The sequence below is a fragment of the Chondrus crispus genome (assembly GCF_000350225.1).
Source record: "Chondrus crispus plastid complete genome, strain PCG".
Lineage (NCBI taxonomy): Eukaryota > Rhodophyta > Florideophyceae > Gigartinales > Gigartinaceae > Chondrus > Chondrus crispus.
In genome coordinates, this window is record NC_020795.1 from 118,555 (window position 1) to 144,144 (window position 25,590).

The 25,590-nt window shown below is 26.7% G+C and overlaps 26 protein-coding genes and 4 non-coding genes across 30 annotated transcripts, besides 1 other annotated feature. All coding sequences in view use genetic code 11, as the record gives it.

The window, feature by feature from the left end:
• The first annotated feature begins 5 nt into the window (after positions 1-5).
• Positions 6-1,895, forward strand: rpoC1 (RNA polymerase beta' subunit). The gene has a single exon. The coding sequence runs from the start codon at positions 6-8 to the stop codon at positions 1,893-1,895; it is 1,890 nt and encodes a 629-aa protein (YP_007627426.1).
• A 42-nt stretch (positions 1,896-1,937) lies between these two features.
• rpoC2 (RNA polymerase beta'' subunit) lies at positions 1,938-5,642 on the forward strand. Its single transcript has one exon. It carries the CDS (start codon positions 1,938-1,940, stop codon positions 5,640-5,642), a length of 3,705 nt encoding a protein of 1,234 aa, YP_007627427.1.
• Positions 5,643-5,773: 131 nt separating this feature from the next.
• Positions 5,774-6,475, forward strand: rps2 (30S ribosomal protein S2). Its single transcript has one exon. The coding sequence runs from the start codon at positions 5,774-5,776 to the stop codon at positions 6,473-6,475; it is 702 nt and encodes a 233-aa protein (YP_007627428.1).
• A 61-nt stretch (positions 6,476-6,536) lies between these two features.
• tsf (translation elongation factor Ts) lies at positions 6,537-7,199 on the forward strand. The gene has a single exon. The coding sequence runs from the start codon at positions 6,537-6,539 to the stop codon at positions 7,197-7,199; it is 663 nt and encodes a 220-aa protein (YP_007627429.1).
• Positions 7,200-7,424: 225 nt separating this feature from the next.
• atpI (ATP synthase CFO A chain subunit IV) lies at positions 7,425-8,171 on the forward strand. The gene has a single exon. The coding sequence runs from the start codon at positions 7,425-7,427 to the stop codon at positions 8,169-8,171; it is 747 nt and encodes a 248-aa protein (YP_007627430.1).
• Positions 8,172-8,281: 110 nt separating this feature from the next.
• atpH (ATP synthase CFO C chain, lipid-binding subunit III) lies at positions 8,282-8,530 on the forward strand. Its single transcript has one exon. It carries the CDS (start codon positions 8,282-8,284, stop codon positions 8,528-8,530), a length of 249 nt encoding a protein of 82 aa, YP_007627431.1.
• A 106-nt stretch (positions 8,531-8,636) lies between these two features.
• atpG (ATP synthase CFO B' chain subunit II) lies at positions 8,637-9,125 on the forward strand. Its single transcript has one exon. It carries the CDS (start codon positions 8,637-8,639, stop codon positions 9,123-9,125), a length of 489 nt encoding a protein of 162 aa, YP_007627432.1.
• A 54-nt stretch (positions 9,126-9,179) lies between these two features.
• Positions 9,180-9,722, forward strand: atpF (ATP synthase CFO B chain subunit I). The gene has a single exon. It carries the CDS (start codon positions 9,180-9,182, stop codon positions 9,720-9,722), a length of 543 nt encoding a protein of 180 aa, YP_007627433.1.
• On the forward strand, positions 9,719-10,273 carry atpD (ATP synthase delta chain). Its single transcript has one exon. It carries the CDS (start codon positions 9,719-9,721, stop codon positions 10,271-10,273), a length of 555 nt encoding a protein of 184 aa, YP_007627434.1.
• Positions 10,274-10,351: 78 nt separating this feature from the next.
• Positions 10,352-11,863, forward strand: atpA (ATP synthase CF1 alpha chain). Its single transcript has one exon. It carries the CDS (start codon positions 10,352-10,354, stop codon positions 11,861-11,863), a length of 1,512 nt encoding a protein of 503 aa, YP_007627435.1.
• A 56-nt stretch (positions 11,864-11,919) lies between these two features.
• On the reverse strand, positions 11,920-12,669 carry sufC (iron-sulfur cluster formation ABC transporter ATP-binding subunit). Its single transcript has one exon. The coding sequence runs from the start codon at positions 12,667-12,669 to the stop codon at positions 11,920-11,922; it is 750 nt and encodes a 249-aa protein (YP_007627436.1).
• Positions 12,670-12,672: 3 nt separating this feature from the next.
• On the reverse strand, positions 12,673-14,145 carry sufB (cysteine desulfurase activator complex subunit SufB). The gene has a single exon. The coding sequence runs from the start codon at positions 14,143-14,145 to the stop codon at positions 12,673-12,675; it is 1,473 nt and encodes a 490-aa protein (YP_007627437.1).
• Positions 14,146-14,363: 218 nt separating this feature from the next.
• ycf92 (conserved hypothetical plastid protein) lies at positions 14,364-15,164 on the reverse strand. Its single transcript has one exon. It carries the CDS (start codon positions 15,162-15,164, stop codon positions 14,364-14,366), a length of 801 nt encoding a protein of 266 aa, YP_007627438.1.
• Positions 15,165-15,244: 80 nt separating this feature from the next.
• trnL(caa) lies at positions 15,245-15,329 on the forward strand. Its single transcript has one exon. It is a non-coding gene; the product is annotated as a tRNA-Leu (tRNA).
• Positions 15,330-15,356: 27 nt separating this feature from the next.
• On the forward strand, positions 15,357-16,316 carry ycf39 (conserved hypothetical plastid protein). Its single transcript has one exon. It carries the CDS (start codon positions 15,357-15,359, stop codon positions 16,314-16,316), a length of 960 nt encoding a protein of 319 aa, YP_007627439.1.
• A 24-nt stretch (positions 16,317-16,340) lies between these two features.
• ycf41 (putative single-stranded DNA binding protein) lies at positions 16,341-16,658 on the forward strand. The gene has a single exon. The coding sequence runs from the start codon at positions 16,341-16,343 to the stop codon at positions 16,656-16,658; it is 318 nt and encodes a 105-aa protein (YP_007627440.1).
• Positions 16,659-16,782: 124 nt separating this feature from the next.
• On the forward strand, positions 16,783-16,899 carry psbI (photosystem II protein I). The gene has a single exon. The coding sequence runs from the start codon at positions 16,783-16,785 to the stop codon at positions 16,897-16,899; it is 117 nt and encodes a 38-aa protein (YP_007627441.1).
• Positions 16,900-16,955: 56 nt separating this feature from the next.
• On the reverse strand, positions 16,956-17,405 carry ycf58 (conserved hypothetical plastid protein). Its single transcript has one exon. It carries the CDS (start codon positions 17,403-17,405, stop codon positions 16,956-16,958), a length of 450 nt encoding a protein of 149 aa, YP_007627442.1.
• A 35-nt stretch (positions 17,406-17,440) lies between these two features.
• On the reverse strand, positions 17,441-19,678 carry Ccr_ORF745 (conserved hypothetical plastid protein). Its single transcript has one exon. It carries the CDS (start codon positions 19,676-19,678, stop codon positions 17,441-17,443), a length of 2,238 nt encoding a protein of 745 aa, YP_007627443.1.
• Positions 19,679-19,784: 106 nt separating this feature from the next.
• cemA (chloroplast envelope membrane protein) lies at positions 19,785-20,621 on the forward strand. Its single transcript has one exon. The coding sequence runs from the start codon at positions 19,785-19,787 to the stop codon at positions 20,619-20,621; it is 837 nt and encodes a 278-aa protein (YP_007627444.1).
• Positions 20,622-20,668: 47 nt separating this feature from the next.
• Positions 20,669-20,705, forward strand: trnMe(cat) (one of the parts in which the record gives this gene).
• Positions 20,706-22,663: an intron (group II intron).
• Positions 21,285-22,565, forward strand: Ccr_ORF426 (putative group II intron reverse transcriptase/maturase protein). The gene has a single exon. It carries the CDS (start codon positions 21,285-21,287, stop codon positions 22,563-22,565), a length of 1,281 nt encoding a protein of 426 aa, YP_007627445.1.
• On the forward strand, positions 22,664-22,713 carry trnMe(cat) (one of the parts in which the record gives this gene).
• Positions 22,714-22,742: 29 nt separating this feature from the next.
• trnG(tcc) lies at positions 22,743-22,816 on the reverse strand. Its single transcript has one exon. It is a non-coding gene; the product is annotated as a tRNA-Gly (tRNA).
• A 104-nt stretch (positions 22,817-22,920) lies between these two features.
• On the reverse strand, positions 22,921-23,466 carry ycf4 (conserved hypothetical plastid protein). Its single transcript has one exon. The coding sequence runs from the start codon at positions 23,464-23,466 to the stop codon at positions 22,921-22,923; it is 546 nt and encodes a 181-aa protein (YP_007627446.1).
• Positions 23,467-23,618: 152 nt separating this feature from the next.
• Positions 23,619-23,714, reverse strand: petL (cytochrome b6-f complex subunit VI). The gene has a single exon. It carries the CDS (start codon positions 23,712-23,714, stop codon positions 23,619-23,621), a length of 96 nt encoding a protein of 31 aa, YP_007627447.1.
• Positions 23,715-23,973: 259 nt separating this feature from the next.
• On the forward strand, positions 23,974-24,432 carry psaL (photosystem I subunit XI). Its single transcript has one exon. It carries the CDS (start codon positions 23,974-23,976, stop codon positions 24,430-24,432), a length of 459 nt encoding a protein of 152 aa, YP_007627448.1.
• Positions 24,433-24,463: 31 nt separating this feature from the next.
• On the reverse strand, positions 24,464-24,539 carry trnT(tgt). The gene has a single exon. It is a non-coding gene; the product is annotated as a tRNA-Thr (tRNA).
• Positions 24,540-24,593: 54 nt separating this feature from the next.
• Positions 24,594-24,788, reverse strand: Ccr_ORF64 (conserved hypothetical plastid protein). The gene has a single exon. It carries the CDS (start codon positions 24,786-24,788, stop codon positions 24,594-24,596), a length of 195 nt encoding a protein of 64 aa, YP_007627449.1.
• A 68-nt stretch (positions 24,789-24,856) lies between these two features.
• On the reverse strand, positions 24,857-25,057 carry rpl28 (50S ribosomal protein L28). The gene has a single exon. It carries the CDS (start codon positions 25,055-25,057, stop codon positions 24,857-24,859), a length of 201 nt encoding a protein of 66 aa, YP_007627450.1.
• A 26-nt stretch (positions 25,058-25,083) lies between these two features.
• Positions 25,084-25,404, reverse strand: trxA (thioredoxin). The gene has a single exon. It carries the CDS (start codon positions 25,402-25,404, stop codon positions 25,084-25,086), a length of 321 nt encoding a protein of 106 aa, YP_007627451.1.
• Positions 25,405-25,590: the final 186 nt, after the last annotated feature.

Genomic DNA, 25,590 nt, shown 5'->3' on the forward strand with positions numbered 1-25,590 from the left:
TGTCTATGACTAAATTTGAACGGCATTTTGATTATGTAAAAATTAGTTTAGCTTCACCGGATAAAATAAGGCAATGGGGAGAAAGAATATTACCTAATGGACAAATAGTAGGTGAAGTTACTAAACCTGAAACAATTAATTATAGAACTTTAAAACCAGAAATGGACGGTCTTTTTTGTGAGCGTATTTTTGGTCCTGTTAAAGATTGGGAATGTCATTGTGGTAAATATAAGAGATTTAGATATAAAGGTGTTGTATGTGAAAGATGTGGCGTTGAAGTAACAGAATCTAAAGTTAGACGGCATAGAATGGGTTATATCGAACTCTCTGCACCGGTTACTCATGTTTGGTATCTAAAAGGTAGTACTAGTTATATTGCATTAGCACTAGATCTAGCTGTTAAAGAAGTTGAAAAAATAGTCTATTTTCATTCATATGTCGTTACTAACCCAGGAAACTATAATAAATTATATTATAAGCAGTTATTAGAAGGGTATGAATGGAGGGCTTTAGAAGATAAATTATATCCTAAATCCTCTAATTTATTTGGTCTTGAAGTTAGTATGGGAGCTGAAGCAATTTATAAATTGTTAAAAGATATGGATCTTACAACAACTGTCGAAATATTAAGAGAAGAAGCACTTAAACCTCCAAAAATATCTAAGAATCCATCTCCTAGATTTAATAAGAAAATGAAGAGGTTACGTTTACTTGAAAATTTTATATCGACAGGTGTTGAACCTTCATGGATGGTGTTTTCTGTCATACCTGTTATACCTCCAGATCTTAGACCTATGGTACAATTAGATGGTGGTAGATTTGCAACAGCTGATTTAAATGAATTTTATCGTAGAATTATTAATAGAAATAATCGTCTGGCTAGATTAAAAGCTATACTTGCACCAGAAATAATTATTAGAAATGAAAAAAGGATGTTGCAAGAGGCTGTAGATTCATTGATGGACAATGGAAGACGTGGAAGAACAGTTGTTGGCGCACATAATCGACCTTTAAAATCTTTGTCAGATATTATTGAAGGCAAGCAAGGACGATTTAGACAAAATTTATTAGGTAAACGTGTAGATTATTCAGGCAGATCTGTTATAGTTGTTGGACCCAATTTAAAATTACATCAATGTGGTTTACCAAGAGAAATGGCATTAGAGCTATTTCAACCTTTTGTAATACATCGTTTGATTTTACAGGGTTTAGTCAATAATATTAAAGCTGCTAAAAAAATAATTCAACGAAGTGAACCAGTTGTGTGGAATGTTTTAAAAGAAGTGATTCATGGACATCCTGTTTTACTAAATAGAGCACCTACTTTACATCGTTTAGGAATTCAAGCTTTTGAGCCAATTCTTGTAGAAGGTAGGGCAATTAAGCTACATCCTCTTGTTTGTCCAGCATTTAATGCAGATTTTGATGGTGATCAAATGGCTGTACATATTCCTTTATCTTTAGAAGCACAAGCAGAAGCACGTTTGTTAATGTTAGCACCACATAATTTTTTATCTCCAGCAACAGGCCAACCTATTTTAATGCCGAGTCAAGATATGGTATTGGGTTGCTACTACTTAACTGCTAATAATCCAGCTTCTCAAAAAGGCAAGGGACAATATTTTGCCAATTTAGAAGATGTTCTTATGGCTTATGAACAAAAATTAATAGACTTACATGCTTTTATTTGGGTTCGATTTGAAGGATTGGTAGAAAATGCTCATGATGATGTATTAATTAAATCTCAAACAAATGAGAATGGACAAACCACATCTATTTTTATAGACAAAATAATCAAGAAAGATGCAAATAAAAATCTCCTTGTTCAATATATTAGAACAACAGCTGGTCGTATTTTATTTAATAAAGTAATACAAGATTCTATAGTTAGATAATATCTGAATTTAGTAATATATTACGCATTACAAGGATATTTTATGAGAAAAAAATTGTTACAGCCAAAATTTATTAATAAAGTTATTGATAAGGTTCAATTAAAGCAAATTATTATATGGGCTTTTAGAAATTATGGTATAGCTCATGCATCTAATATGGCGGATAAGATCAAAGATTTAGGATTTTATTATGCTACTAAGGCAGGAATTTCTTTAAGTTTAGAAGATTTGAGAATACCACCTGTTAAAGAACAATTATTAGCTAAAACTATTTATTCAATAGCAGAAACAGATAAAAGACATAAAAGAGGTGAAATTACAACAGTTGAAAGATTTCAAAAAGTTATAGATACTTGGAATAACGCTAGTGAAACTTTAAAAAAAGAAATCATACTATATTTTAAAAATACGGATCCACTAAATACTATTTATATGATGGCTTTTTCAGGGGCCCGTGGTAATATTTCTCAGGTTAGACAATTAGTTGGTATGCGTGGATTAATGTCCGATCCACAAGGTCAAATTATTGATTTACCTATATCTAGTAACTTCAGAGAAGGATTAACAATTACAGATTACTTTATTTCATCTTATGGTGCTAGAAAGGGTTTAGTTGATACAGCGCTACGTACAGCAGATTCTGGTTATTTAACACGTCGTCTTGTAGATGTAGCACAAGATGTAATTATTCGTGAAACTAATTGTAAAACATCCAAAGGTATTTTATTAGAAGAAATGGTTGACAATCAAAAAGTATTAATTTCTTTAAAACAAGCTCTAATAGGAAGAATATTAGCTGAAGATGTTGTAGATAATTTTACTAATAAAAGTATTGCCTACAAAGATCAATGTGTAGAACCTGAGTTAGCTAATTATATAGCAAGATCCGGTCGTAAAAGTATTTTAGTACGTTCTCCCATTACTTGTGATTCTATTCAATCTGTTTGTCAATTATGTTATGGTTGGAATTTAGCTCATGGTAAAATGGTAGATCTTGGAGAAGCTGTGGGTATTATTGCTGCTCAATCTATTGGAGAACCTGGTACACAGTTAACAATGCGCACATTTCATACAGGCGGGGTGTTTACTGGAGAATTAGCACAAACAATAATTAGTCCCAAGGATGCTATTTTAGAGTATATGCAGAATATGCCATTAACTAATGCTAGAACGCGTTATGGTGATGAAGCACAATTTGTTAATTCAGATTGTAAAATTAAACTTGTAGAGAGCAATGGCAATGAGATATTAATTTCATTAACTAAAGGTTCATTATTATTAGCTGGGCATAAGTCAATAATAAAAGCTGGTTCAGTTATAGCTGAATATCCTTTAAGTAATCGTGTTATGACAGAAAGAGCGCAAAATTCGGTAGTAGCTGATTGTTCGGGTAGTGTTCATATAGAAAATTTAAAAATAAAAGAAATAAGAAATAAACAAAATGTAATAAAAAGCGCTGAAACAAGTGGTGTTATTTGGATTTTGTCAGGAATAGTACATAATATAAACGATGATGCAAATATTATATTATCCCAGAATGAAAGAATATATGAAAATAGTATAATGTCAAGAACACAATTAATTAGTCGCTATAGTGGTCGTGTTTCAGTTCCAAATCAGCAAAATAAAAATATAAATCAACAAATATCTATAATAATGTCAACAAAAACTTTTATTGGTATAAAAGTTTATATAGACAATAATGATGGATCTCAAAATCATATTTTACTTGTAGATCAACAAGATAAATTTTTATTAACTGTTTTGCCAAATCAAAAAGTTAACCATGGGCAAATAATAGGAAATTTAATTTCTAATTTATACAAAACAAAAACAGGCGGAATTATTAAATATTTAGATTTACCAATATCTAAGAAGAAGACAGATAATAAAAATGATTATTACGATATTTTAGGACCAGGTTATATTCTTTGGATACCTGAAGAAACTCATGAAATTAATAAAGATATCTCTCTTCTTCTTGTTCAGCATGGTGATTTTGTTGATTTAGGAACAGAGATAATAAAAAATGTATTTGCTAATAATTCAGGTATTGTTGAAGTTGTCGAAAAAGAAGGAATAATTAGAGAGATCATTATAAAACCTGGCAAAGTTTACACAATCAATAATAAAGATTTAAATCAACATAAAGACAGAAATAGAGGTTTTCTAAGGCCTGGTGAAAAAATCATTAATGAAATAGTCTCTGATAAATTAGTGTATTGGGAACATATAAAAATTAAAGAAGATAATATTATTTTAATTAGACCTGTTGTTGTATATTCAGTCCCTAATAAAGGTTTAACTTTATCTTATACAGCAGATTCTTTTGAAATAAATATGATAGATTTGAAGCTAATAAGACGAACATATTTTAGAGATGGTGCAAGGGTTAAATCTGTCTATGGTGTTAATTTAATTAATACACATTTGGTGGTAAATTTAAATACACAAATTTCAGATATAAATTGTAGAATAGAGTTTATAAAAAATAATTTAAGTAGTTCTTATTCTTTATTAAAACTCAGTACATTTGATCCTCTTTCTTTAAAAGACTCTAACGTCATTAATTCAAAAAATTTTTATACGAAAACAAGCATTAAAGTTAAAAATGGAGAATACATAACAAGTGGATCAATTGTAGCTGAAACAGAAGTTATTTCTATGATTAATGGAAAAGTTATGTTCATTCAAGATATTAAACATTCTAATCGTCGTATGCTAATTATTAGGCCTACTGACATTAGAACTTTTAAGATTAATAATACGCATGAAATAAAAATACAAATTAATGATTGGGTTTATACAGGTGATGAGATAGCTACAAATATCTTTACATTGCATTCAGGGCAAATAATTGATATCCAGGATACAAAAATAATTATAAGAATCGGTCAACCTTTCCTTATTTCTAGTGATTCTATATTACATATCCATAATAATAGTTTAATTAAAAGAGGAGAAAGTTTAGCAACATTAATTTTTGAAAGAGCTAAAACCGGAGATATTGTTCAAGGATTACCAAGAATAGAAGAAATTTTAGAAGCAAGGAAAAAAGCTGGTAATTCCTTTAACCCTCATCATAATTTAGAGTCTAACTTTCGTGGATATTTGAATAAAGGATTGAGTGTTTATGATTCAACAAGATTAAGTCTATTAGATACACAGTTAGAATTAATTAAAGAGGTTCAGTTGGTTTATCAATTACAAGGAGTAGATATTTCCGATAAACATATAGAAGTTATAGTTAGACAAATGACTTCTAAGGTTAAAATAGAAAATGGAGGTAATACTGATTATTTACCAGGAGAAATGGTGGAATTGCAAAAAATAGAGTCTGTTAATAAATCTTTATCTGTAATGAATAAAAATAAAGCAACTTATCATCCAATTTTATTAGGTATTACTAAAGCTTCATTAAATACAGAAAGTTTCATTTCTGCAGCTAGTTTTCAAGAAACTACAAAAGTACTAACAGAAGCTGCTATCTCTGGTAAATTAGACTGGCTAAGAGGTTTAAAAGAGAATGTGATTATTGGCCGTTTAATACCAGCAGGTACAGGTTTTAAAATTCATAGCAATTCTTTATTAAATACAGATAACAGTGAACTTCTTGTAGATAATAATATATTGAATAAAGCTGAACTTAATCAACCAAAGTCTAATTTTGAAGATATTATTTTAGATGACCGAACAGCTCGAAATTATCCAATTAAACAAGAAAAAGATATAAATATAGAAAAATAAATACTATAAAACATTTATGATTTTAGTTTGTGTTATGTTATTATTTTTATAACTTCATCTCTTGTATTAAAGTACATAGGTCATTATTTTTTAGTACCGTATTTATTATCTTGTAAAGTAAAATTATTATCATGGCAGTTGTATCATTATCAGAATTATTAGAAGCAGGCGTACATTTTGGTCATCAAGCAAGAAGATGGAATCCTAAAATGTTTCCTTATATATATACAGAGCGGAACGGTATACATATTATTGATTTAGTGCAAACAGCTCAACTTCTTACAGAAGCATGTGATTTTATAAAAAATTGTTCCAGTGAAGGTAAAAAATTTTTGTTTTTAGGCACAAAAAGACAAGCTTCTAGTATAGTGGCAGAAGAAGCTCTGAGGTCTAATTCTTATTATATTAATCAAAGATGGCTTGGTGGAATGTTTACTAATTGGTTAACTATAAAATCTAGAGTAAGAAGGTTAAAAGAATTAGAAAAACAAGATAACTCAGGTTTAATTAATCAATTGCCTAAAAAAGAAGCTGCGATATTACGCCAAGAATTATATAAATTAAGAAAACATTTAGATGGCATTAAAGAAATGAAAAAATTACCTGATTTAATTATAATAGTTGATCAAAAAAGAGAAACTACAGCAATTCAAGAATGTATTAAATTAGGTATACCTACAATTTGTCTTCTTGATACAAACTGTAACCCTGACATAATCGATATACCTATACCTGCTAATGATGATGCCATAAGATCAATTAAATTAGTAATGAGTAAAATAGCAGATGCCATTTTAGAAGGTCAAATTTCTTCAAATGTATTATTAAATTAACTATATAATAGCTGATTTTAGCACTTATCAATTTAAATTTAAAAAGTAAGGAATAATTATAATGCCTATCAAAATACCTGCGCAGCGTGTTAAAGAATTACGTAATCAGACAGGTGCTGGAATGATGGATTGTAAAAACGCTTTAGAAGACTCAATAGGTAATATGCAAGTTGCTATAGAAAATTTAAGAAAAAAAGGTTTAGCTTCAGCAAACAAAAAAATTGGTAGAATAACTACTGAAGGATTAATAGTAAGCTATATACATTCTGGTTCAAGAATAGGTGTTTTAGTAGAATTAAATTGTGAAACAGATTTTGTCGCAAGACGTGTAGAGTTTAATACGCTAGCAAAAGATATAGCAATGCAAATAGCAGCTTGCCCTTATGTAAATTATGTATCAATAAATGAAATCAATGAAAATATCATAAGAAATGAAAAGAAAATTGAATCTAGCAAAGAAGATGTGATGAATAAGCCACAAGCAATTAAAGATAAAATAGTAGCTGGTAGAATTGATAAAAGATTAAAAGAGATGTCTCTTATGAATCAGCTTTTTATTAAAGATCAAGATTTAACAATTGAAGATTTAATAAATCAACATATAGCTTTACTAGGTGAAAATATTAAAATTAGACGTTTTGAGAAATTTATTTTGGGAGAAGGTTTAACAAAACGGTCTAGTAATTTTGCAACAGAAGTAGAACAAATTATTACTAAAATTTAAACAGTTGTTATTTTGAGAATAATTCTTGTAATTTAAATAGTAAATAGTCTCAATAATGTTAAATAATGAATAGATACATATATAATTAGGTTATGATAGTATTTGTATCTAATGATATGTACTATTTATTTAAAAATTAAATCAGATATTAGATGTTTTAATTGATTAATAATTTTTTATTTAATATTATTGCTTTAAGCATTATTAAAATTATAATTTCTATCTATGTATCAACAAGAAGTAGAAGTCATTTCTTCATATATTGCAGTTTCTGCAGTTGAAGTAGGCAAACATTTATATTGGGAGATAGGTGGCTATAAATTACATGGTCAAGTTTTTATTGTATCATGGCTAGTTATAATAGCTTTACTTTCATTAGCTTTTATAGGAACAAGAAATTTAGAACGTGTACCTAAAAATTTACAAAATTTTATGGAATTTGTCATTGAATTTTTGCAAGATATTGCGAAAAATCAAATAGGAGAACACGAATATAGATCATGGGTACCTTATATAGCAACTATTTTTTTATTTATATTAGGAAGCAATTGGGCTGGGGCATTAATACCATGGAAATTAATTCAACTCCCAGAAGGAGAATTAGCAGCACCAACTAATGATATTAATACAACTGTTGCATTATCTTTACTTACTTCTTTATCATATTTTTATGCAGGTTTGAATAAGAATGGTTTAGGATATTTTGCACGATATGTAGAGCCAACACCAGTATTATTACCTATTAATATCCTAGAAGATTTTACCAAACCTTTATCTTTAAGTTTTCGTTTATTTGGCAATATTCTTGCTGATGAACTAGTTGTATCAGTTTTTACATTATTGGTGCCAATACTGATACCTTTACCAGTAATGATTTTGGGTTTGTTTGCTAGTTCGATTCAAGCACTCATATTTTCTACTTTATCTGCTGCTTATATAGGTGAAGCGTTAGAAGGACATGGTGAGCACTAATTCATTATCTATGCTTACATATAATTAAATATGTAAATATTTAAGATGATTTTTGTTGCGTGAAATCTGTTAATTTTCTATATATTTTATTTAAATTAAAAATACTAATTATGGATTCTATTGTTTCAGCTGCATCTGTAATAGCTGCTGGTCTTGCTGTAGGTTTAGCTGCCATTGGCCCAGGTATAGGACAAGGAAGTGCAGCTGCAAATGCTGTCGAAGGTATAGCAAGACAACCAGAAGTTGAAGGTAAAATTAGAGGGACTCTTTTATTAAGTTTAGCTTTTATGGAGTCACTAACAATTTATGGATTAGTAGTTGCTTTATCTTTACTATTTGCTAATCCTTATACAGGTTAATAAAAGTAATTAACGCTTAGTTTTTCTTTGATAAATATAATAAAGACTAAGCGTTTTAACCAATTAAATAGCTACCAATTATATCAATTTAAATCTAAAATTAATTATGGTTAACTTACCTCTTCTTTTAGCTTTACAAGAAACTAATAGAGAAATTGAAGGAGGTCTTTTTGATTTTAATGCAACACTTCCATTAATGGCATTACAATTTTTAGCTTTAACGGTGATATTGAATCTTCTTTTTTATAAGCCGGTTAGTAATGTGTTAGATGATAGAGATGAATATATTCGTAATAGTCTTACAATGGCTTCTACTTCTTTAATTAAAGCCAATGAATTAACTCAAAAATATGAGCAAGAATTAGCGGAATCGAGGAAGCAAGCTCAAGATATTATTAAAAAATCTCAGCAAGAAGCTCAACAAATTGTATCAATTAAAATTAAAGAGGCTCAACAAGATGCAGAGAAATTAGTTTTTGAAGCATCTCAACAATTGAATATACAGAAAGAACAAGCATTAAAAACTTTAGAAGATCAAGTAGATGCTTTAAGTGATCAAATTAAACTTAAGTTATTAAATGGTAATTTATTATAATCAAATGATTGATATCAATCATTTAGTTATAAATTTAAACATGTGGAGAGTATAATGGAGAATATTATTCGAATATTTAATATATTTGCTGAGCATGAATTTCATAAAAGTTTAAGTTTTAATTCAAATTTTTTGGAAGCTAATGTAATTAATATAGCATTATTGTTAACGGGTCTAATTTATGTACTAAAACAGTTTTTAGGATCTGTTTTGACAATTAGACAACAAAAAGTACTAGCTGCTATACAAGAGTCAGAAGAACGTTTAAAGCAAGCACAAATAAGATTAGAAGAATCAGAAAAGCAATTGGCTCAAACAACAATGGTTATCATACAAATCAAAAAAGAAGCTGAATTGACTGCTCAAAAAGTTCGTGAGTCTATACTCGAACAAGGAAAAGTAGATATAGAAAGGCTTACCTCGGCAGGAAAAGCTAGTATTGCTGTAGCTGAAAATCAGGTCAGGCAACAAATTCAACAACAAATAACCGCCTTGGCTATTAATCGAGTATTTTTACAGCTACAAAGTCAAGTAACTCCTGGTATGCAATCAAAAATTATCGATGATAATATTGTAAAACTTGGAGGAAAAATATGAGCTATAAAGGCTTATTAGTTAAAGTAGCATTACCTTATGCTGAAGCATTATTAGAATCTGCTAAAGATTCAAATGCAGTTACAAAAACTAATCAGGATCTATCTTTAATTTTTGATATACTATCACAATCTACAGATTTAAAATTTTTTTTAGAAAATCCATTAATTACATTAGTAGCAAAAAAAAATGTCCTTAATCAATTATTTTTAAATCAAGTTGACTATTTTGTTCTAAAATTTTTATTAGTACTTATAGATCGTCGTAGAATTGCCTTATTGAGTGTAATTATTGAAAAATATTTAGATTTAGCTTATAAACTAGATTCAACAATTATAGCTGAAGAATCAACAGCAACAGCTTTTACAGAATTACAGCAGAGTAATATTATTCAAAAGATCAAAGAACTTACTAATAGTAAAAAGGTAAAATTAGAGATTAAAATAGACACTAATTTAATAGGTGGATTTACAGTAAAAATAGGGTCTAAAATTATAGATACCAGTTTATCCGGTAAGTTAAAGCAAATAGCTTTTTATCTTAATACAAATTAAATATGTACAACTATTACTGTGCAGTATTTTAAAAAAAACTCTAAGTAATTAATAGATTATATACAAAAAATTAATAATATGGTAAATATTCGACCAGATGAGATTAGTAATATTATACGTCAACAAATTGATAAATATGATGAAGAAGTACAAGTAGCGAATATAGGGACCGTTTTACAAGTAGGTGATGGTATAGCCCGTGTATACGGATTAGACGATGTAATGGCAGGTGAATTACTAGAGTTTGAAGATCAAACAATAGGTATTGCATTAAATTTAGAAAGTGATAATGTTGGTGTTGTTTTAATGGGAGATGGTAGAAATATATTAGAAGGTAGTTCTGTAAAAGCGACTGGTAAAATAGCTCAAATACCTGTAGGTGAAGGATATTTAGGTAGAGTAGTTGACCCATTAGCAAGACCTATTGATGCTAAAGGTTTACCTGATTCTTCAAATACTCGATTAATAGAATCATCTGCACCTGGAATCATTGGTCGTCAATCAGTCTGTGAACCGTTACAAACAGGGATTACTGCTATAGACTCTATGATACCAATTGGAAGAGGTCAAAGAGAACTTATTATTGGTGATAGACAAACAGGTAAAACAGCTGTTGCTCTAGATACAATTATTAATCAGAAAGGAGAAGATGTAATTTGTGTTTATGTTGCAATTGGACAAAAAGCTTCATCTGTAGCTCAAGTTGTTTCTTCTCTTGAAGAAAAAGGAGCTTTAGATTATACAATTATTGTTGCAGCAAATGCTGATGATCCTGCAACATTACAATATATTGCACCTTATACTGGTGCTGCTTTAGCAGAGTATTTTATGTATAAAGGTAAAGCAACGCTAGTAATTTATGATGATTTAACAAAGCAAGCTCAAGCATATCGTCAAATGTCGCTTTTACTACGTCGTCCACCAGGAAGAGAAGCATATCCAGGAGACGTATTTTATCTTCATTCAAGATTGTTAGAAAGAGCAGCTAAACTTAATACAAATCTTGGAGGTGGTAGTATGACTGCTCTTCCAATTATAGAAACACAAGCAGGAGACGTATCTGCTTATATACCTACAAATGTGATTTCAATTACGGATGGACAGATCTTTTTATCTGGTGATTTATTTAATTCTGGAATCAGGCCAGCTATAAATGTTGGTATTTCTGTTTCTAGAGTAGGATCAGCAGCTCAAATTAAAGCAATGAAGCAAGTGGCTGGTAAATTAAAATTGGAATTAGCACAATTCGCTGAATTAGAAGCATTTTCTCAATTTGCTTCTGATTTAGATAAAACAACACAAAATCAGCTAGAACGTGGGCAAAGACTAAGAGAAATTTTAAAACAAGCACAGAATTCACCAATTCCTGTAGAAGAACAAACGGCTGTGATTTATACAGGTATAAATGGTTACTTAGATGATATAGATTTATCACAAGTAAAAGAGTTTGTTACTGCATTAAGAGAAGATTTACGGAATTCAAAACCAGAATTTGGAGAAAGTATACGCAGCACTAAAAAATTGAGTGCTGAATCAGAAGAAATACTAAAAAAATCTATTGAAGATGTTAAACAAGCGTTTTCAGTTTAATTAACGATATTAAAATAATTAGGATAGAATGCATTTAATCTATCCTATTTTATGCTTTATATAATACTATCATAACCATAATGCTCTAATTGCTTTGCTAAATTTGCACCACCTGTATGAATTATTTTACCTTCATGCATTATATGAACATAATCCGGTATAATATATTCTAGTAATCTATTGTAGTGTGTAATAATAATTATTGCATTATCATTACTAGCTAAAGCATTAATATTGGCAGAAATAGTTTTCAAAGCATCTATATCAAGCCCGGAGTCTGTTTCATCTAATATAGCAAGTTTAGTATTTAATAAAGACATTTGTAAAATTTCATTCTTTTTTTTCTCTCCTCCAGAAAATCCTTCATTAACATTTCTACTTAAAAATGACGAATTCATGTCAATAGCTTTAATTTTATCATTAACCAGTTCTAAAAAAGATAAAGGATCTAAAGGAGGTTTATTAGTAATTTTTTGTTTTTCATTGTAAGCAAGGCGTAAAAAGTCAGCATTACTAACACCAGATATTTCTACTGGATACTGAAAGGCTAAAAAAATTCCTTTTAATGCTCTGTCTACAGGACTCATTTTATTAATATTTTGGTTATAGAATAATATATCTCCTTGTGTAATATTATAACTAGGATGACCAGCAATAACTTTTGCAAAGGTACTTTTCCCGCAACCATTTTTACCCATAATAGCATGAATTTCTCCACTATTAATAGATAAATTTAAACCTTTTAAAACTTCTGTATCATCAATACTAGCATATAAATTATTTATATTTAATAAATTTTCATTCATTTGTTAACCTATTGTTCCTTCTAATTTTAAATTTAATAGTCTATCTGCTTCCATAGCAAATTCCATCGGCAGTTCGTTAAAAACATCTTTACAAAAACCACTTATCATTAAGCATATCGCATCTTCTAAATTAATACCTCTTTGCAAGAAATAGAAAATTTGTTCTTCACCTATTTTAGAGATTGAAGCTTCGTGCTCAACTTTTGCGGATGAATTTTGTACTTGTATATAAGGAAAAGTATTTGCATGAGATTTATTTCCTATTAGTAAAGAATCACATTGCGAATAATTTCGAGCATGATTGGCTTTTGGTCCAATTTTTACTAAACCACGATAACTGTTTATTGAATTACCAGCAGATATACCTTTAGAAATAATTTTACTTCGTGTTTTTTCTCCTAAATGAATCATTTTACTTCCCGTATCTGTCTGCTGATAATTATTAGTTAAAGCTACAGACGCGAATTCACCTATAGAATTATAACCAGCTAATATACAGCTAGGATATTTCCATGTAATTGCTGAACCTGTTTCAACTTGTGTCCATAAAATTTTAGATTTATTACCTATGCATAAACCGCGTTTAGTAACAAAATTATATACACCTCCTTTACCTGTAGAATCTCCTGAATACCAATTTTGAACTGTAGAGTATTTAATAGTTGCATTTTCAAGAGCTACTAATTCTACAACAGCAGCATGCAATTGATTTGTATCAAATTGAGGTGCTGTACATCCTTCCAAATAGCTTACGTAACTATTTTTATCAGCAATAATTAAAGTTCTTTCAAATTGCCCTGATTCTTTATTGTTGATTCTGAAATAAGTAGATAATTCCAGCGGACATTTTACATTTGGGGGAATATAGCAAAACGAACCATCGCTAAAAGTAGCAGAGTTAAGAGCTGCAAAATAATTATCTCCTATAGGAACAATAGATCCTAAATATTTTTTAATTAATTCTGGGTATTTATGAATTGCTTCAGATATAGAACAAAAAATAACGCCAACAGATGCTAATTCTTCTTTAAATGTAGTTGCAATAGACACACTATCAAATACGGCATCAACAGCAACATTGCTTAATCTTTTTTGTTCATTTAAAGGTATACCTAATTTTTCAAAAGTTTCTAAAATAGTAGGATCTACTTCTTCTAAACTATTTAATTGTTTTTGATATTTAGGTACAGAATAATATATAATATCGTTGTAATTAATTTTATTATATGTTAATTGACTCCATTTAGGCTCATCCATTTTTTTCCATTTATTATATGCTTTCAAACGAAAATTTGTTAAATATTCAGGTTCTTTTTTTTCTTTACTAATTAATTGAATAATTTTGTCGTTTAGCCCTTTAGGGAAAGCTTCAGAATCTATTTTAGTATGGAAGCCATATTTGTATGGTTGTTTTATTAAAGTGTTTAATTTTAAGTTTAATGCTGTTTTACTATTTTTTTGTAAATGATCTGTCATTATAAATTATAAAGTTATAAAAATATATTATATATATTACCAGCTATCATACATCATAGGTCAACTCAGACTTGGCTGTTAATTATTTATGATAAACAATACTTTTTTAAACAGATTTTTCAGTTGAATTTTCTTATAGATTTAATTCTTAATTACAAAATTATATGATAAGATCTATTGTCTTTACTGCAAAAATACAATCAATATTTAAATCCTGTCTAATAATTTACATCTACAATTGTTATATTTGTGCATTGAATTTCTCTAATATATAAAATAGATGTTACTCTATAGATATCTTCTTCTATAAAAATTAGAATATTTTTAATAGCATAGTAGTATAGAAAATATTGCTTTAAGTAAAACATATTATTTATATTTCTTAGTCTAATTGCTGTTATAGCTATATGTATTTTATTTATGAATGTAATTATGAATTGATAGCCAAGAACCAAGATTAAATTTATTTCTTTAGAAATATTATTTTGATAATTCATATATTGTATTAAATAATATAAAACAATTTCTTCATATAATGTAGTTAGTAATAGTAATTTTATAAGTATAGAATATAAAATTATAATTAAGATAGCTCGCACTATAAATTTAGGTAATATCAATATATAACTAGATTTAATTATAATACGAAGATATAAATGCTTATTTAAATTTTGAATAATAAAATGAGGCATATCTATATTAATTAATAGACTAATTAAATCTTTATAAAAAAATTGATTCTTTACTTTTGTAATGTTAGTTCCTAAACAAGCAATAAGACTAATAAAGAATATATAACATTTATTCTCTGTATATTGTGTAGCAATTTTTATACAGTTTGCCATAATGACATAAAATATAGTAATAATTAATAAATGCTCGTAATTTAGATAAGGTAATAAGTGTAAAAATATAAAAATAAATGAGATCCTTTTATGATAAGGTATTCTATGTATCCATGTTGTTGGTGATATAATATATGTATGAAGAAATGCTATTTGAAATAAATTAATCAACATAGTAATATTTATGTTTAGATGATCTTAATCAAAAAAAGTTGTATTTATATGTCTTTTTGTGTCATTATATATAGGCAATAGGGTAGATGGCGAAATTGGTATACGCATCACACTCAAAATGTGACAACTTTAGTTTTGAGGGTTCAAGTCCCTCTCTACCCATAATTTAACATAAATTTAAAAGTAAAAAATATGAGTTTATTAGTTTTAGGTGGTACAGGTACTTTAGGACGTCAAATTGTTCGCAAAGCTTTAGATGAAGGATTTCAAGTAAAATGTTTTGTAAGAAGCTTTAGAAAAGCAGCTTTCTTAAAAGAATGGGGTGCTGAATTAGTCTATGGAGACTTACGTATAGCAGAAACTATACCTTTAACATTATTTGGTGTTACAGCAATTATAGACGCATCTACAGCAAGACCAACAGATTTATATAACACTAGTCAGATAGACTTATATAGTAAATATATTTTAATAGAATCAGCTAAAAAAGCAAATATTGAAAGATATATATTTTTTTCTATACTCAATGCTCGAAAATATGCCAACATACCGTTAATGAATCTTAAAGTAAAAATAGAAAATAAGTTACAAGATTCTAGTCTAAATTATACAATTTTTACTTTAGGTGGTTTTTTTCAAGGTTTGATTCGCCAGTATGCACTACCTATATTAGAGAACCAAACCATTTGGCTGACAGGAGATACAACGTCTATAGCATATATGGATACACAAGATATTGCAAAATTCACTATTAGAAGTTTATCTTTATCTCAAGCAAATAAGAAAATTTTGCCTTTAGTAGGAAATAGTTCTTGGACTTCTTTACAAGTAATTGAATTATGTGAAAAATTATCGGGGCAAAGATCAAAAATTTCTCAAGTTCCTATTTATCTACTAAAATTAGCTCGTGAATTTACTAATTTTTTTCAATGGAGCTGGAATATTTCTGAAAGATTAGCTTTTCTAGAAGTAATTAATCGAGGTGATAATTTTAATACATCTATGAATGAGGTTTATAGTTTATTACAAATACAACATGATGAAACCACACAATTAGAAAATTATTTACAAGAGTATTTTGCAAAAGTTATGAAAAAATTAAAAGAACTTAATTATAAAATGGGTGAAGAATCGAGCAAAATAGAATTTTAAAATTTATACATAATTAACTTTGAGATGAATATATTTATATCCACAGGCAGAATAGTTAAACATCCTAAATTATTAAGGTATAAACATAAAACATTGGTTCGTACAATGATATGTGTACCAAACAATAAAAAAAAAGCAACTTTTTATCTTATCAATGTTAATAGTAAAGGAAAAATTGGAAATGATATTTTTGATATATATAGAAAAGGTGATTTTGTTGTAATAGAAGGATTAGTATCAATTAAATTTAAAAAAATTAGCATGAATAACAAATATATTAAAAATATAAAATATATCAATATTAAAATTAATAAAATACATCCCGCGTCTTTAATTTTTTAATACAATTATTTCATTTTTTAATCAAATTACGGAGTTTATGTATTTTTCATATACAATATGAATCAATATTTACATTTAATTGTAATAAATTTAAACTATTTTTAATATATAAAAGGAAATAATTATGCTTACTTTAAAGATTTTTGTTTACACAACTGTAATCTTTTTTATCTCTTTATTCTTTTTCGGCTTTTTGTCTAATGATCCTTCAAGAAATCCAAATCGTAAAGATTTAGAATAATATTTTATTTATATACTAATAGTATAGTAAAACCTATTAGTATATAGTAAAGAATCTCATTTAATTTTTATTTCTGAGTTGAAAGAGATAGCAATATAATTATTATTTTTCTTGATAATAATTACAGATATTTTGAGATTTTTATTAATAATATAAGTATATTCTGTATATTGAATTCCATTTTTGAGATATTTAATTTCTATACAATTTGTATTATTTAGAGATAATTTATATGTCTGAATACAACTAGAATATATTTTTTGCAATATACCAGATTTAGATTTTGGATTATTTTCTGCTACGTAGTTATAGATTATTTCTCTACTAGATAAATTTTTATATTTACATATATAACTATGATTTTGCAATGATTGATCAACAAATCTATCTATATTTTTTTGAAATTTATTGATTTTAATTTTTTTTGCTTGTAAATAATAAATACTTTGATGAGAGAGCCAGTTGCCTTCTATATTATTACTTAATAATTTTAATAAGGAATTCATAGATTTAATTCATGTAATTTCATGTACGAAGTTTTTTAATTGTTGTATTTTGAATAAAGACGAAATTGTAAAAAATAATTGCTCTTATTACTAATTTTATATTCAATACGAAAAGTAGGCATTTTATATATAGGTACGTTAAATTGTATACCAGATCCTATATTTACTTCATAAGTAGATAAATTATTGAATGTCGAGTGTTGATGGGTAAATAAAAATGGAATTTTATTATATATATTGTCTAAAGGTAAATTTTGAGTAAAATTATAGAAAATATATAAAGACAAATGATGAAATATATGAGTACTATATTCTAAGTGATATAAACACAAAGGTTGATATAAATTATTATTAATATTATTTTTTTTCAGAAAAATGTTAGCATAGCTTTTATGCAATACATTTTTATACATTTTATTATTTACTAGCAAATCTATCTTAATCATTGCAAATAAAATATTTGCATAAATTGATTTTAAAACTTTAGGTAAAACATATATTTGACTATATTTTAAATGTAAGCTGTGACTGCTTGATAATATCTTAAAAGATGTATCTATAAATGGCATAAAGCATATTGATTCTACAATAAAAAGTTTGCCTGATGTAAATTGTTTAGTTAAACATAATGTATTATATTTGATTAATATTCTAAAAATCATTAATTTTTGTTTAAGACTTTTAGTTATGTTTTTTAAAAATACATTGACTAATATTGCATTTATTTCATTGCTTGCATAATAATTATTTTGGCTATATTTACTAATACTTATGAACTTTTGATTCGCTCCATGACGCTGAGTAATAAGCCTTACTTCTGTATTGATGTATTCATTTAAACTTTTGTCTAATGATATATTAAAGCCCGAAAACAATATTTTAGTGCATATCAAATTTTTCTTAGAAGAATATAGATTTAATAATTGTGATTTTTGTATATCATTTAATAAATTATATTTATAATATTCATAGTAAAAGTTTAAAATAGTGTATCCCAATGAATAGTTAGTTAATTTTATATCAGGCAAAAAAAATAGCATGCTTATAGTAGTATTCTGTCTAGTCATATGTACATCTATAGTAAAATTTTGTTTGTCATAATATGTTTTATGCAAATGATATTTAATTGTAATATAATTTAATAATGGTCGTATACAATATTTAATCTTTTCCTCTATCTGTAAAATAAGTAGCTTAAAAAGTTTATGTGATTTCAAAATACTCTTATAATGATTAGAATATATTTGTTTTGGGATTCTTGATAAACTAAGTTTATTTTTGTAAAAATAATAGTTCCATATCTCATCTATTTGCTTATAGTTATTAACGATTGTTGCTTCTTGAAAGAAAAACTTGGAATTAGATTTCAATACATTATATTTAAAAAATATATTTAAGCCTGAAGCATTCCTTTCAACAAAATATGTACAATCATTTAAGATTTTACTGTTTTTTAGTTGTCTTATTCCTAATTCAATTTTTTTTATATTTAGTTTTTCACCCTTAATAAAACCTAGTTTTTCAATTATTTTCTTTTCTTTATTAAATATTATTTTCTTGGAAAACATATTAGCTTGTGCGCAAATAATATAGCTAGTGGCTACCTCACCTTCAAAGATTTGAAGATATATCTCTTCAGTTTTTTTTGTTTTGATCAGCTGAATATCAATCCAATGGAAGCCTTTAGATTGGTACCATCGACAAATATCTTGAATACTCTGATTAATCTTAATATAATTTTTAGGTAAACCTATCTGTTTATAAAAGATATTAATTAAAATACTGCTTGGTATTAATAATTTCTTTTGCTTAAAAATTTTTACTCTTTTTAATATGGGATTGAAAGTGAGATTCAGAGTAATATATTTAATATTGTTTGATGTAATAGAGATCAATTTCATTTGTTTAAGAAAACCATAGTTTTTTAATTGTTCTATTTTATTTTTTACATATAAATTGTCTAAAAAATTTATATTAAAGAAATGCTTGTTTTCTGATAAAAAGCTTTTAACAAAAGTTGAATTACAATTGTCTAATTGTATCTTTTTTATAAATCTGTATGTATGACAATCATCTAAGAGACAAATTGTATTAATATTAAATGCAAGTCTATAATTATGCACAATTACTTTTGGCAAGCTTAAAAGGTGATATATATATGGAATTAGTATCACATTAATTAAAAAATATGAATCTTGCGTTATTATTAAATAGAGTGTATAAGTAATAATTTTAAATCTATTATAAATTATATATATGATTTTGATTAGCATTTTTTAAAGCTTAATTTTAGTTGTAATAATTAGCCAAAATATTAATAGTATTTAATAAATATTGAATTGTATAAATTATATATATATATATGTAAATAAAATAATAATGAAATATTGGAATTTAAAAAAAATTAATCAATCAGCACTTGATAAAACAGGTATTATACCTAGGTCGATAAGTAGACTTTTCGAAAAATTTACAAAAGAACTCGATCCAAACGCAGAAGTAGAAGCTTTAGAAGAATTTAAGGTATCTCGATACCAAACTGTAGCATCTGTTAAGTATATTCTATTTTTATTCATCATGCCGGTATTAGTAAATCAACTAGCAAAAAGCTTTATATTTGGACCATGTATTAATTATTTATGGAATCATGAAGAGCATAGTATCTTTTTAAATGAATCACAAGAGGAAAGAGCATTTGCTGAATTACAACGTTTTGAAGAAAAATTACATTTTGAAATATTAATTGGTAGAATTCAAAACCCTTCTTCTAGTTTGATTAATCATAAAATGACAGATAAAGCTTTAGAAATAGCAACCCTATATGCAAATGAAAGTTCTTCAGCAATTAAAAATATTTTAGCTGATTTTTTATCAGGAACCATTTTTATTTCTATTTTGATTATTAGCAGAAGACAGTTTTCCATTCTTAAGTCATTTATCAATGAATTAATATATGGATTAAGCGATACAGCAAAAGCATTTTTAATTATTTTATTTACAGACATGTTTGTAGGTTTTCACTCTCCTCATGGATGGGAAGTAATAATTGAAATAATACTTAGGCATTTTGGATTGCCTGAAAGTCGAGACTTTATTTTTGTATTCATTTCAACATTCCCTGTTGTATTAGATACGATTTTTAAATATTGGATATTTCGCTATTTGAATAAAATATCACCGTCAGCAGTAGCAACTTATCATAATATGAACGAATAAAATATGCACTTGCTTTTAGAAATAATTAGGTATATTATTACTTTAAAGCATCTGTGGCCGAGAGGCCGAAGGCAGCGGACTCATGTGCGACCCGTTTTTTAGATGTTAAAGGTTCTAAAAAGAATTTAATTTCATATGAATGAACCCTTTAGCTAACTAAAAGCTATACTATGTTAATTAAGTATGGATAACTATATTTCTTTTGCTAGTTTACAATCTAGCTATTCTAAATCATGAATAGACTCTCTTAGTCAATTTATATATATTAGCCTTAATTAAATATAAATAAAGCAGACTAATTGGAAAATTGATATGATCAGGAAAACAAACCCTTGAAAAAAATATTAATCAATTATTTTGAAATATAAATTCAAAATTATGTACCCTTAAGTACAGCTATTATGAGTTAGTATGTACATGATTTTTACTTGCGGTAGTTAATATATAGAGTGGAGTCTAAGTCAATTAATATATTGGAAATATGGAACGGAGAAACTAATAAGATTTATTATTTTATATTAAATATATAAAATGAAGTTAAGGCAACTATTAGATCTTGTTATTAAGAAGCAATAAAAAGCTGATATTCTATTGAATAAATATATAAGCAAACGTATTGCACCTATTTAAAATTAAGTAATATTTTATATAATATAATTGTATATGCAAAGTATAAGAATTGATTCTTCTACGGATTGGAAATCTTTACCATGGACTCAAATTCAAGAAAAAATTTTTATTGTACAACAACATATTTATAATTATTCTAAAGAGTGTAATCAAAAAAAAATTCATGAACTTCAAAATTATATACTAAACTCTAGCGACTTAAAAATTTTTGCAATTCAAGCAATAACTGATGGTATTGCCAAATATTATATTAAATATAATCAAGAACATTATAATTTTAATGATAAACATAAATTTTTAATATATGAATCTTTATTTAGAAATAGTATCTCATTTAAAGATTCTTTTTTCATTAGTGAACAAATTAAACAGTACCTTGTTTACCTCTGTTTAAAACCAGAATGGGAAGCACGATTTGAACCAACTGATAGATTCACTCTTAATAATTCTAAACAATATTATTCTTTGTATCGTTTGAGTAGATTTATCTTAAAGAATAGAGCAGGAAAGTTAAAGAGTTTAAAAAATTATTGTTTTACATCTACAATAACAACGAAATGTATTGATATACAATATCTAGTATCTAAAATACAACCTGTCACATCTATATTTCATTATTTACGACATTGGTTATCCAATAGATATATTATAGACAACTTAAAGAATAGAATATATTTGAATAATACAATTAATAATTTACATCAACTATTATATCGTATAATGTATTGTGGATTTGGATGGTATAATATAACCCTATTAAATCATAATTCTTTTTATATATTTGCAGACAATAATTGTAATATTAGAATCTATAGTATAAATTTTTTAAATAAGTTAACTTTTAAAAATATAATGAGTATAGTTAATTATAGCCTAGGAATCAAATATTGCCAATTACATGTATGCAACAAAAAATTGTCAAAAACACTATATTTATTTTCAAATTATTTAATTAATTACTATAAAAAAAGTAAAAGTATTATATATATTAGTCCATTTGTTTACAAATATTTCAAAATACAAGTTAGGCAAATATTGTATCATCAAAATTCTTTATATAAATGGAGATTAAATAATCATTTACAGCTAAAATACATATTAAAAAAAATTAGAAATGAAATGATTAATTTTTATTTATATTATTATCCTTTGATAAACAAGCGTAATGTAAGTAGTTTAATGATGTCATTAGAAGATATAATGTTTCGATGGATAAAGAAGAATAAAAATAAAATACATACTTTAACAATCTACAAAAAAACTAAATATCTCTATTTAAATCAATATAAAGAGTATAAATATTACTATAGTTAAATTATTCCTTTATAAATCATATAATAGGTAGTAGCCGTATGAAGTGAAAATTTCATGTACGGTTTTGTAGGAGAGATTTTGAAGAAATCGACTCTAATAATCCGCCATCCTGTAAAGGACGTCGCTGGTTCGAATCCAGCCAGATGCATATATATTGTTCATAATACAATAATTATTTAAAGCGGGTAGCGGGAATCGAACCCGCATCATTAGCTTGGAAGGCTAAGGTTTTACCACTAAACTATACCCGCATATACAATAATTGTATTATATATTATAAGATCAATGCAATACAAATTACTAATTATATTGTATTGATCTTATTATTGTATAATTAATTTCTTTTTAACACATTTTATTCAATTCCTTCTAACATAACGCCCAAAAATAATGCTAATGACGTTGCTTTTTCTTCTATTTCAGAGAGTAGTAATGGTTGACCTACACGTGTTAAAGGTATTTCACGATTATCTTTAGTTTTTAAATAAATTTCTCTTTTTGGTGTTAAACCTTCTTGAATACTAACTCGTATGGCTTGAATCTCATTTATTTTATACTGTAATTGAATACATCTATTCTTCCCTGGAAACCCAAATCTAAAGATAGTAATTACACCTTTTTCATTATTAAATTCATTATAACCTCCACCTATATTCCATATAATAGTTAACCATAAAAATACACTAATTAATATAGCAATAGTTCCATAAAATGTCATAATTAAACCTTGGGGAACAAAAATGAAGGAAGAAGATTTTGCAAAGGGTAATAACTCTCTTTTGAAATAACTCGATAAACCAACTAAAAAAAATCCTAACCCGCCAAGTAAAATAGACGTAGCCCACCAATAATTGCTTAATCGACGAGATCCTAAAATTGTATCTCTTTTAATATTCGACATATTTTTCACTAAATTACTTTTTTTTTATAATTATAAAGAGATATCTTTAATACACACTTTCAATTGTATTTAACTACTTTATTCATTACTTTTTATATATTCAACTTTACATATATAATAATTAGTTAATCTAAATACTAATTTTACTTTCATTAAATTAATTTAATTGCTTGTAAACCAAAAAACAAACCTAGACTTATACTTGTAAATACTACAACGAAGAGTATATAACTAAAAATAATAGACATAATGTATATATAAACCTCTTTTGAAATAAATTATTAAACTATCGTAATTCATAAACAACTACTGTATAGACAATAAGTTATGAGATATTATTGTTTATTTAGTAAACTTTAAATCCTTATAATAAATCATTATTAATATAATATAGTATATTAACTTAAGATATATGTAATAAATAAAATTAAAACATAAATTATTTGGTAAAATATATATAAGTACTAGCTTTCTTATTTAATATTTTATCTTTTGGAGAAATAATTTATGTCAGATTTTATACAACCTTATAATAATGACCCTTTTGTAGGCAACTTATCAACTCCTATTAGTACATCAAGTATTACAAAAGGTCTATTAAGTAACCTCCCTGCTTATAGAAGAGGTTTATCACCTTTATTGAGGGGTTTAGAGATTGGAATGGCACATGGCTATTTTTTAGTTGGTCCATTTGATAAATTAGGACCATTAAGAAACACAGATGTTGCATTATTGTCTGGTTTCTTATCGGCAGTAGGTTTAATTATTATATTGACAACATGCCTTTCAATGTATGGTAATGTTTCTTTTGAAGTAGATGATTCAAAAGATGTATTGCAAACAAAGGAAGGTTGGGGACAATTTACAGCAGGCTTTCTAGTAGGAGCTGTTGGTGGCGCAGGTTTTGCTTATTTAATTCTAGCAAATATACCTGTAGTACAATCGGTAGGTTTAAATTTATTTTAATTACTATTTAATTACTAAAATAATATTAAGGATAAGCTAGTAAAGGGACTTGAACCCATAACCTGCTGATTACAAATCAGCTGCTCTACCAATTGAGCTATACTAGCATTCATTATTAATAAATATCGCGATACTATTAATAATAGAATCGCTTATTTCATTTAGTTAATATTTTCTAGTTCATTTGTTGGATCACTATTTAGGTTAATAGAATTACATTCTGTATAATAATCAATAGTTTCATTAAAACACGTAGAAGACCAGCCTATAGGTGTTTCTAACGATATTTCGTCGTTACTTAATAACTCATTTTCTGCTAAAATATTGTTTAAGTATTGCATATTTATTTCTCCCAAAACTCTCCGGTTATTACTTAAATAATATAATAGCATATTATAATAGAATTGTCATTATTTTTTATGAACTAGATTGATAAAGATAACTTATATAAAGACTTAATTGCTTTTGTTGATATTTTTATTTTGATCCACCTCTTTTGTTTTTGTGACCAAATTCTTTTTATTTGCAAATTTACATTTTGTATTCTTTTTGTTTTTACATGAGAATGTGAAACTTTATACCCATTATTTGATGTTTTATTTGTGATTCTACATATTTTAGACATATTACATACACTTATATTTAATATTTTTATATATATTTTTTTAACGTACTAGCAAGAGTTGTTTTAGGTACAGCACCTATTACTGTTTCTACTTTTTTACCTTCTACAAAAACCATTAATGTAGGAATACTTCTAATTCCATATTCTGTAGCTGCACTAGGATTTTCATCTGTATTTATCTCTACTACTTTTATTTTGTCTCCATACTCATTTGCTATTTCAAAGACAACAGGTGCAATCATGCGACACGGACCACACCATGAAGCCCAAAAATCTACAAGTACAGGACAATTAGATCGTATAACCTCTTCATTAAAAGAAGAGTCTTTTACTTGTAATACAGGCAATCTTTAATCTCCTATTTATTACCCTTTCTGTAAGAATATTATCATAAAAAACATAATATTAGTTAGACTAGTTAATATTTTATATATTAATAAATATTATCACTATTATAAATAAGATTACGATTATTTGATTCATAGATAGTGATAAGTTTATAGTTAAGGTTAAAAAAGTATAATTATAATATC